Genomic DNA, 11,103 nt, shown 5'->3' on the forward strand with positions numbered 1-11,103 from the left:
TGTGTCCGAGCAGCACAATATGTAGGGAGTACGATGTACAGCGCTTGTGCGACCCACCCGCCAACACCCAGCACGCTTGTGACCAGATACAGGGGAAAATTGAGCTCGGAAGTTGTCCGTCAAGGGTCGCTTCCAATCCTCAAGCCGTCATCTGGGCCTGTTAAATGAGCTGAGGAGCCGTCAAGCGGAGCCAAAAAGTGGATAGCTGCGGCGCGATCCGACATTAAAATGTGGATTCACTTGGAAGTCATTGTAATGCGAGAAAGTAATAATACAAAATGCAATATAGGCTATGCATTGCAGCAATTGCCCAAAGTCCTGAGACATGGGAAAAGTAGGACAGATTGACCAAAAAAAAGTACCAAGTTCGGATGTTGACCGAACCTCTATTTAGCTCGGATGCCGACCACCCGGTTTTCCTCACTTGTCCACTCCTCGAGATCGCACTTCACTGCCCCCGGATTTATTGCTATCAGCCCCCACAGCTCGCTTATACTAGGGGCCATGCGATGGATCACATCACAATGGTCGACCAATCCATACTACGCCCTTGTGATTGCTGTCATTGCCTGTGGCGGGGTTCCCAAAGGTACATTCCAGTCTAGTTTATCGGACAACGATCTACGACAACTACTAGTGACAACTACTAATAGTAACATTTGCTAATTACGCATTGTCCTCCGCAGGTTATGACGAGGGTGGTTATAGCGCCAGTGTCTCCCTCCCGTCCTTCAAGTCCGACTACGACCTCACTATACACCGGGGGATCGACGAGACCGAGCTAGCTAACAGAAAAGCGAACATTACCTCCTTCAATGTCCTAGGTGCAGCACTGGGTGCCCTAATAGTCTTGGATCTCAATGATCGACTCGGGCGCTTGGTGGTATGGCGCCTAGCATGCATCGTGTGGGCAACCGGGACATTGATCCAAGTATTCGCATCCGGTATATACGGACTGCTCTTGTTTAGTCGCATATGGGCCGGGTTAGGCGCGGGCGCTCTAACCGTGACAGCGCCATTGTATTTGACCGAAATAGCCCCTGCTAAGACAAGAGGTCTAGTGGTGGGGATATACATGGTATTCTTACTGGCATTTCTGGCCCTGGGTAAGCTTTACCCTCTATATATCGTACATTGCGTACGTATTGGGCCCCAATCTGACTCATTATGCGTTATTTACAGGGTTCTTTATCAACTATGGTGCCAGTGTTCACATGGCGACCACGCGAACCCAATATCGCCTAGTTCAGGCTGTGCCTTTAATTCCTGTCGGGATTGCATATGGTCTGTCGTACCTTTGCCCTGAGACTCCGCGGTATCTCGTTTCGAAACAGCTTCACCTGGAAGGGCTAGAGGCTCTGGCACGGCTACGTGGCAAGGCTATCGATGATCCCGAAATCACAAAGGAATTCGCGATTATCGATGCACGGGAGCGGGAGCGAGCGACAGACTTAGCATCTGTCTCTCATTGGACTATATTCAAAGAGACACAGACGAACCCGAATTACCGACAGCGCTTCTGGCTCCTAATCGCCATGCAAACCATCGCTCAGTGGACCGGCGGGAACGGGATCACATACTACGTAACGACCATATTCCAGGTACGTCAATTTCAAGACAATTGTCAGCTACAATAAGTAACGAAACACTAACATATGTGAAACAGTACGCCGGCGTAAAGGGCAACGGAAATTCCCTCGTCTCCTCCGGCGCTTATGGGATAGTAAAACTAATCTTCACGATGGCCTTCGCATGGGGTCTAATCGACCTCCTCGGTCGACGCCGCTGCACCCTCGTCGGACTAAGCCTACAGCTCTGCGCGCACATCTACATGGGTATATACATGGGCCTGCGCCCAGGCTCAGCAGACAACAAGGACGCCTCCAACGCAGCCGTCGCCTCCGTTTTCATCTACGCCGTCGGCTGGTCCATCGGCCTCTGCACAGTACCTTACCTGTACGGCACGGAGATCTTCCCAACGCGCATCCGCAACGTCAGTTATGCGATTAGTATGGCGCTGCACTGGTTCTTCCAGTTTGCTGTTGTGCGTGTTACCCCGAATATGTTTGTCTCGCTTGATGTCTGGGGTGCTTATCTCTTCTGGGCGCTTATTTGCTTCTCTGGGCTGGTTATCCTTGGTGTTTGGATGCCCGAGACGAAGGGTGTGCCTATTGAGCGGATGGGGGATTTGTTTGATGGGCCGTGGTATCTGCGGTGGCGAGCTAGGCCGAGGGAGTGGGATCTTGCTTCACCGGCTGATATGTCGCAGAATGTTGCGTCGAAGGACAGTCGTGTTTTGTAGTCTGGCGGTTCCTCCTTGTGATGATTCTTTTCGTCGTTTCTTTTTTGGCATCCTATTGATACATATGCTTGTCATTTACTGATACCCTATTTGTTATTATTTGGCTCGTGTTTGACTTTGATAGCGGTTCGATTATTTCTATTTTCATGATTCCAAGATATCCAGTCTATTTTTTTTTATATCAAACTAGAGCCTCTTCCTATAACAAGAAGCCGTAGAGACACCTTCTCTTCCCAGTAAATGACAGGGAACATACCATTAATACGGTGAAGCTTGCAAGGCTGGCTACATGGATGCACACACGGAAATACATGTTATATCATTGGCTGCTGAAGCGATATATCTATATCGGATTGACCCCGATCTTGGTAGGTTGCTAATTCTAGGTGCATTTGGGAATCACGAAAGCAGAACAGAGTAGGTGAGCAGAGAGAAGAGGGAAAAAGAACCAGCTTCCAAACCAGGTCCGAGTGACGTTATACAAGATCATTGAGACGGACCACCCCAGCCCTGCTCAAAGACAGGCGTCATAGGCGTCATAGGCGTCATATTCGTCGTGATCGGCTGCGCATACGAGAATGCTTCATATACCTCAGGCGCAATTTCGTAGGACCCGGGGTCATCCATCGTCATGACGGCGTTTGGCATCCCGCCCAGCAAGTGTGTAGGCGGCAGCTGGGGCATTTCGCTCGAGTGCGGGATGTTGAAACCCGGCCCTGTGTGCTGGAAATTATTATAGGTTCTCACCAGAGGCGGGTTTTCAGGGCCGGTGGTTTGGGCTTGAGAGGCTATCGATGCTTGAGGTTGGTGATGCTGGCCTGGAGAGACGTGGCGGGATCGGTTACTGCCTACTGACGGGGACTGGCTGTGTTGAGGGTGGTGGGGATGAGGGTGGTGTTGAGGTGGGGATTGGTGATGTTGGTGTTCCTGGTCGGTTTTAGGAATAGGCGCGGGCATTGGTCCGTGGATGTTGATTTGGAGTCTTTGAAGCTCCAGAGATATGAGGCTGAGGGCTGTTGTGATAACGGGGTTCGCGGCTTTGACTCGTTCAAGGGCGAAAATGCAGAATTTGAGCTTGTCTAGGGTTCCCGGTGCGGCGTACTTCAGGGCTTGGATCTCGAGCAGGAAAATCGACGCTGCCGTGTAGATGCTGTATGCAAGAGAGAGGACGACGTGACTATCGCCGAATGTACGGCGGTATAGATCGAAGAGAGATAGGATTGATGTTGCTGATGCCATGCACTGTACAAGATGGGTCGAGTCGTGTGCCTCCGGGCGGGCTTTCAATAGCTCTCGAGAGCAGAGAATTGGTCGGTGGAGAAGGATGTTGATAGTATGATATAAACAGCTAGAAGAATTTCAGTCAGCACCATGTTCCAATTTACGCGGGATTGAGCACATACTTCAAGATCACGATATGGCTGGGTGGTGAGTATGGAGGAAGATCTACCGCCGCCAATTTCAAGTAGTCAGGTAGCTCATCCCACCAGTCACTTAGATTCTTGGCCTGCTCCTGAACACAATCAAAGAATTCAGAGTCCGTGCTTCGGCGGATTGGGTCATATATGTGGATTAGAATCTGGTTCAAGATTTCCGCCAGACCGCACATCTTCATGAAACATGACGTTGAATGCGCCTGCGTCGGTGGATAGTGGGCACCGTCAGTGAAGCCTACCCCATGAGGTGTCCATATTTCGATCTCAGCGGTGTCATCGAGAATCATACGTGGCGGGCTAACGTGGGATTGCTGCATCGTTGGCGCCCGGCCAAAGTACAGCGAAACCACCTTATCCCAGAAATAACAACTCCAAAATAGACGATTGCGTATTTCAATATCCTCATCACTCAAATGAGCAGATCCTGAATATTTCCGGCTGTCGATGGAGATACCCAAGTCGTCCAGCAGCCGGAAGGCCATGCCACTGTATAGCCAAGCTTGCGTTCGATTTCCACGGCCGCATTCCTGGGCACTGAGAAGGAGTAATGTCTGAATGGTCGGGATGCCTGCATAACCAACTTTGAGGGAGTCGAACACCCCAGTCAATGCACGATGGGAGAATTGTGCACCTCCATCATAGGAGTCCAGAAGCGGACCAACCTGAGGCTCGGCTTTACACCATCGTACCGAGTGAGAAAGAATGGCATTTAATAAGACGTCCGAGTAATAAGCCCCATTGATTTTCATATCACCTATTAGGAGAGGTTAGTGTCATATGTCGTCTGAAATGGCAAGGTCGGACAGACGTGTAAATGCAGGACGGTAGACAAAATTCCACAGTGGCTGGATCCAGCACCAATGTGAGTCGAGAAGATACTGGAAAGGCTCCTGCAGAAGTGTATCAGCACTTGCATCCTTCAAACAATCCAATTCACCAGAGCCCATACCGGCATCGCAGCCATTTGCTCGAATGCTCTTTCCCGCCATGCGTTATTAACAAGCCGCTCTTTGCGACCCTCCAATTCTTGCGCGTAATGCGAAGTCGACGCGGCTTCATTCACCACCCCACTAGGCAGCTGGAACAAACTAGTCGGCCCGTGAAATGAGACCCGACCGTCATTTTCCACATTGAGACCATCAAATGCCCGGGTGAGATCTTCAGCATCGGGGTCGATCTTTATCTTCGGTCCGCTCGGACTGGACGCAGCCGACGACGGCGATCTTGTCTTCCGCACCTCTTCCCCCTCGCCGCGCTTCGATAAAGCATCCTCCAACTGCGCTACCCTAGCCTCAAGCTGTTTCGTGTACGATAATGTCGGGGCTCTTTGAAAGAGAAAATAATCAGCGATTGCAATAATAGGACAGCATAAAGAGGGGTAATTGAGACTCACAAGCTATACACACACTGCTCGCTGCGCGCGGCGCATCGCGAACATGACGGACTAGCGCCGTTACATTTAACCTGGTGAGTAGTTAGCTCGGCAATCTCGGGCTTCGTCCGAGGGGATCCGCATGCACCTTGCGTTTACGACAGGCCTCGCATGAGAAGGCGCTCTTCCGGGGGAGACTCGTCTTGGGAGGCTCAGCCATTCCAAGTGTCTCCTTTTCAAGATCCCAATTCGAGATATACTCCCCGAAAAAAGATGTTAAAATGAAAGAAAAGGAAAAAGATAAAAATAGGAGAGAAGATTTTTGGCCCCCTACGTGGGGCGCGGGGATTAAGCCTTATGAGAATGAAATAGTATTGACGTCGAATCAGCTTGAGCTCCCGCGGTCGAGTTGGAGTAGGGCGGAGACTTTCATTGGTGGGGGATGTTATGAGATTCCAACTTAGGACCTTACGTACCTCCCGAGGGATCTAGGCCCCACTACAGGTTATAGGTATAGTGATATATAGGTGATATAGGTGATATAGGATATAAAGACAATTAGTTATGCTTCAAATGCTATTTGCATGGTATTCAATTGTATACACGATTCACAGTTCCCTTATTTCTTCCCTTTTTTGAATCCTCCTTTGCCTTTACCCTTGCCCTTCTTGGGGTCCTTAGCAGACTCTGCATCACCCTTGCCCTTCTTCCATCCGATATTACCATCGTGTCTCATCTGCGAATCATCAAGACGCTTCTTGTCCTTGTTGCTAAGCTTGACATTGCTCTTCTTGGTATTGGGACCGTTTAACTCAACGGCACCCAGCTTGCGAGAAACCTTCTTGTCCTTCTCGGTCTCGAACCATGTCCGCTTCGGCCGCGACATGATCTCGTTACCATGCTTCATGAGGTTCTCACCCTTGGTGAATTGCATCTCAGCTTGAGAGAACTGCTTCTCGGTCTTCTCCTCTTGCAAGATTTCGGCCACCTCGTCGGCCATATCCTCGGCCTTTTGCGCCCAGCTGTCGGCAACGGCTTGCTCGATCACACGACTGACGATCTTGGCGCCTTGGGCCTTACCTGCGCGGACGGCAAGTTTGACGACCTTGCGGTCAGGTTCGGCGGCAATCGTGCATGCACGACCAGAGCGACCGGCACGGGCTGTACGTCCAACACGATGCAGGTAGATCTCGTGGCTCTGGGGAGCCTCGTAGTTAATGACGGTTTCGACACCCTTGATATCCAGACCACGAGACGCAACGTCAGTGGCGAGAAGGTAGGCAACCTTGCCATCTCGGAAGTTTTCGACGGATTTGATACGCTGTATACGAAGTTAGTGGTTGTAGATATAGGACAAGAGTTGTTTGAACATACCTGCTCTTGGCTCAGACTACCGTGTAGCTCTGCTGCCTTCAAGCCCAATAGGCCGAAAATGATACGAACGCGGTGAGCTTCCTTCTTCTGTCGGAAGAAGATAATAACGCGCTTCGTGTAGGCTTCTTTGCACAGGTGCAAGAGGTAACCGAGACGCTTGTCCTCCCGTCCGGGACGGAGACGCACGAACTCTTGAATAAGGGTGGATACAGTGTTCTTCTTGGCATCAACCATCAAGCGCATCGGGCGGTTCATACCAACACGAATAAGCTTGTCGATTGAGTCTGTCATAGTCGCAGAGAACAGCATAGTCTGGCGGGATTTGGGAATCGTGGTGAGAATCTCATTCAACTCATCGGCGAAACCATCCTCAAGCATACGATCGGCCTCATCGAGAACAAGAATCTCCAGGGTATCAACTGTGAAACTGGGCGAGTTGCGCATGTGATCAATGAAACGACCGGGGGTGGCGATGATAACATCGGGGCGCTTCTTGAGCACATTCTCCTGCTCACGAAGACTGAAACCACCAACCAATTGACAGAATGTGACGTCTGTGAAGGTGGCCAGTTTGACGGAAACGTTGTAACACTGAACAGCCAACTCACGAGTGGGCATCAGAACCACAACACGACTTGTAGGAACCTTCCGGGGACGGAAGAGGAGACGTTCGAGGATAGGAACAATGAAGGCAGCGGTCTTTCCTGAACCAGTCACGGCACTACCGACGATATCTTTACCCAGCAGAGCAACGGGAATCGCCTTGCGCTGGATAGGAGTCGGGTCTGTGAATCCAACTGCAGCGAGACCTCGAAGGATGGGGCGGGAAAGATTGAATTCTTGGAAAGTCATCTTGGCCATGTTGGCCTTGGTGTCGACCTTTTCTTCGGGGGCAAAGAACGCTTTGCGCTTCTCTGCTTCCTCCTCGTCCACCTCGCTCTCTACATCGGACTCCCGGTCTGAGCCCATGTCGTCGGGGTGACCAACGGGTGTGGCGACAGAGTCGTTGTCTGATGCAGCATCGTCATCGGAGTCCTCATTCTCATCCTTGTCCTCATCGTCCTCCTCATCTTCATCCCCAGAGCCAGGCTCAGGGCCCTCGGCATCACTCTCCTCCTCGCCGTCTGCGCCCATGCCGAAGGCGTCGTCAGCCATGAGCTCATCATCCTCGAAGTCAACGGGCATTTCGTCACCCGATGCAGGGTCGTCTTCAGATGCGCTGGCGCTCTCTTCCTTCTCGGCAGCCTGCTTTTTCTGCTTCTTAGCAGCAGCCTCATCCTTCTTGGCCTGCCTCCGCTCAATGATGTCGTCAATATCGACAGCCTTCTTGTCCCCGGAGCGCTTCTTCTCGTTATCATCAATACCCCAGCCATCGAAGCCTTCAGTGACACCACGGTTCGCAATACCGCCAACATCGAACTCGAACTCGGGGTTCAAAACGCCGTCGTCTTCTGTTGCATCCGCTGCACCATCATCATTCTCCTCCTCCTCTTCCGATTCAGGTTCGGGTGCAGGCTCGGCGTTCTTCTTGTTCTTCTTGGCGTTTTTCAATTGCTGCTTTTCCAGCTGCTTCTGCTTCTTGTTCTTGGGCTTGACGGATTCGACCTCGCGCTTGCGCTTTTTGTTGTCTGATGCTGGCGCATTATCGCCCTGCATCTCGTTGTCGTCATCTTCTTCTTCGAAACGGGTTTCGTTCTCGTCGTCGGAGAGTGTGAATACGAAATCATCGTCTTTGGCGGAACTCCGCTTCGCCAATTGAGGAGCCATTTTGAAGGCTGGCGCAAATTCCAGTATGTATTTGGTAGTTGTATGTCTTCCACACTCTCTCAAACAGTCTCAGTAGAAAATCCAAGACCCCCGAACACTGTGCATGCAACTCAATCTCGCCGAGAAGAAATGGATCAACATGCGAAAAAAAGTTACCCGGGCGGTGACAAGAAAATTTATGATGACATAATCAGTCCGCTTCGAGCTGCCTGATTGTCACCAGCTCTACTCCAAGGCTGCTTGCTTCCAAGGCTGCTTGCTTCACTGAACATCACTCTATTCCAAGGTTATTATTAAGGAAGAATTAATATAATCATACACTTTCGATTAACTACCTACCTATGTAGGTATTCCTTCTCCCCTTGATATCCCCCGTATGCCATTTCACACATCGACCTTTTTTGGTGAGACATCCTAGATAGACCATGTGCCTGTCATAGTAGTCTCATTTTGTTTTCAACTTGTTTTTTTTTCCCCTTCCAGACCGTCATTTTCTCCCTGTCACCAGATTTCTCGAAGATAATTCCCTCCATAGTCTCCACATCATTCATTCGCAGGCCCATCAGAGGTAGTTGAGTATCGCAGACTGAGTACCACTCCCCTGGGGCTGGGCTTGAGCCTGAGGTCGGCCATTGACCCCATCGCTCAAATATGGGGCCCCGATACGACGAGCCATGTATCGAAGGTCCAAACTAAGAATATGTGTTAGCAAATACAATCCAAGATGAAAGTGAAGAGCAAAAACAAGACGTACCTCTTGCCACTCTTCACTCTCGCATTCTCAAATACGCACTTTTCCTCAAAGCCGAAGTCCCTTTCCAACCACTTCTTGATCCAGGTATGCTCCTCTGGAGCCTCCGGGGATGTTGCAATGGCGCAAACCATTGCTGTGAGGGAACGGCCATAGCCCGCGCCGTACTGCACTGTACCAGTTTGGTCAAACTCGTAATCCTTGCTTTGTCCATATGTCACATCAAAACAAGAGAGGAGCATATCAACAAGTGCCCTTCCAATGTGCTGCTTCTTGCTATCTTCTTTGACAAAGACATGCAGCTCACCCATGTGCTTGTCAGCGCTCTTGCCGCGTCGATGGAATTCGACATAGGCATAGCCAACCACAGGGTCGATCTGGTTGCGACATAGGCGCTCTGGTGGACGTCTGGCAGCAACGACAAAGGGGAAGTTGTTTTCTCGGCAAAATTGAAGAAGCTCGCAAACGTCATTCACTTCCATAGATCGGGTTTCACCGCTCAGAGCTGAGTTTTGAGCATACCAGTTCATTATTTCAAGAATAGAAGAAGCGTCACACTGCTCTGCAGGACGCAGATAGATGCCGGGTGGGACAACCTTTGAATCTGGTGGCAATTCTAGCCAGGCACGGTAAGCCGCCGTGCGACGCAGGTGCTCTTGGTGTTCCTGTTCCTTCTTCTTTCGTCTTTTGTTGATCTTCCCCAGGTTGTATACGTAGCCTTCCGATGTCTCGTGCCAATGCAGGCGTGTCTGCTCGTCTTTCACGTCCCTAGGTGTGGGAATATGCTTGATGTCGGGCAGAAACATAGAAGACTGTCCGTCGGGTATCGCGGTTCCGTCAAAGAAGGCAGTGTGATAGATGTCGACTTGGTGTCCTGCCGGAAGCTGATCCCACCAGGTGCGGAACTGCTTTCTGACACTCGCGTTGGGGAGATCAAACGATGTAATTCTATGTTTGAGTTCGTGCCATTGATCATCTCCTTCTTGGATGTCCAAATTCCAGTCATCAAGAAGAGACCGCTCCGGCTTGTAAACAGCGTTGTGGCAGTCCGATGTGAAGGAAAGGATGTCATTTTGGACGATTGGGAAGATACGACGAGATTTTTTGTATGCCTTTGCTTGCCTTTTGCGTCGGGCATCCCACTGGGTCCGAAACTCCACATTGTTGACCGTCTTTTTGACTTCTTCATGTTCATCGTCAGGAATACAGTCGGGCGGGTCAGCTGTTGCCCATGGCTCAGGTTCCTCAACGCCTTCGACAGTCCTGGGTTTTGCGAGCAACTGATAGACAACGCTGTCCAAATCGACACCAGGCCCATCCCTTGCTGCGGGAAGCATCTCAGGGCAAGAGTGACTCTCGTTTTCCATGCCGAACAGAGCCTGCTGCACAGGCATCTTCTCTCTCCTCTGTTTGTCAAACTGTTTGGTCAAATCCCAAGTTTTTGTCCAGCTCAGATTCTCTATGCTCTGTATCAGCTTGTTTCTTTCCATTTCGTCCATGGATTCGAAAACATGAAGCATGGCTGAAACTGAGCTAGAGCCATTCAGGGCCATCGTCGATTTTGGTTTGTTGAACTTGTTGGGCGGCTTTCGATAGACAGCAGTCCTACCACGGAATGACATAGGTATTTCGATTTCTTCTGCCATTGTGGTATGAACTAGGTCACGATGAATTGAATCGGTGTCTCTGATAGATCTTTTCAAGTCAGCTAGGATTCTCGAATATCATTGCCATGATTCTTCTTTGGTCTATTCTTGGTCACCCTCTCGCTTTCTTTAATGTCATGTGAAATCAGCAAGCAAGGAAGCAGTTGCGAAGCTCTGCGAACCCAGTTGGGGCAGGGCTTGCAATTGTGCCTGTTCCGCACATATGTCAGTTGGGGGGGCCTCGTGTTTGTTCCTCAAAGGGTGCAGCGTAAAAATGTTTGATAGCAAGCGTACCTGAATGATTGGGTGTGTTGCAGTCAGTTCTCTGGCGAGAGTTGACTACAGAGCACGTTCAGCGTTGTGGATACTTGGAGCAAGGAAATGAAACGAACGAAGTGATGAAAGGTGTGAGAGATGAAGGTGGGAGAGGTGATGAGTGGAAAGAGTGAAGAGGG

General features: G+C 50.4%; 4 protein-coding genes across 4 annotated transcripts; 1 reads left to right on the forward strand and 3 right to left on the reverse strand.

Moving 5' to 3' along the window:
• Nucleotides 1-504: 504 nt before the first annotated feature.
• N7455_003363 (uncharacterized protein) lies at nucleotides 505-2,302 on the forward strand (the record flags this gene model as incomplete). Its single annotated transcript, XM_065604470.1, has 4 exons — nucleotides 505-589; nucleotides 687-1,106; nucleotides 1,183-1,601; nucleotides 1,667-2,302. 4 exons carry the CDS (start codon nucleotides 505-507, stop codon nucleotides 2,300-2,302), a joined length of 1,560 nt encoding a protein of 519 aa, XP_065462961.1.
• A 486-nt stretch (nucleotides 2,303-2,788) lies between these two features.
• Nucleotides 2,789-5,330, reverse strand: N7455_003364 (putative C6 transcription factor; the record flags this gene model as incomplete). Its single annotated transcript, XM_040959332.2, has 6 exons — nucleotides 2,789-3,650; nucleotides 3,706-4,492; nucleotides 4,547-4,628; nucleotides 4,688-5,063; nucleotides 5,132-5,202; nucleotides 5,259-5,330. The coding sequence occupies 6 exons, from the start codon at nucleotides 5,328-5,330 to the stop codon at nucleotides 2,789-2,791; spliced, it is 2,250 nt and encodes a 749-aa protein (XP_040810274.2).
• A 399-nt stretch (nucleotides 5,331-5,729) lies between these two features.
• drs1 (putative ATP-dependent RNA helicase DRS1) lies at nucleotides 5,730-8,251 on the reverse strand (the record flags this gene model as incomplete). Its single annotated transcript, XM_040959317.2, has 2 exons — nucleotides 5,730-6,431; nucleotides 6,485-8,251. 2 exons carry the CDS (start codon nucleotides 8,249-8,251, stop codon nucleotides 5,730-5,732), a joined length of 2,469 nt encoding a protein of 822 aa, XP_040810221.2.
• A 562-nt stretch (nucleotides 8,252-8,813) lies between these two features.
• On the reverse strand, nucleotides 8,814-10,648 carry N7455_003366 (GNAT family N-acetyltransferase; the record flags this gene model as incomplete). Its single annotated transcript, XM_040959327.2, has 2 exons — nucleotides 8,814-8,943; nucleotides 9,006-10,648. The coding sequence occupies 2 exons, from the start codon at nucleotides 10,646-10,648 to the stop codon at nucleotides 8,814-8,816; spliced, it is 1,773 nt and encodes a 590-aa protein (XP_040810169.2).
• Between the last annotated feature and the right edge of the window lie 455 nt (nucleotides 10,649-11,103).

This window comes from Penicillium solitum (genome assembly GCF_028829755.1).
Source record: "Penicillium solitum strain IBT 25940 chromosome Unknown utg000001l_segment0_segment0, whole genome shotgun sequence".
In the NCBI taxonomy this organism is placed as follows: domain Eukaryota; kingdom Fungi; phylum Ascomycota; class Eurotiomycetes; order Eurotiales; family Aspergillaceae; genus Penicillium; species Penicillium solitum.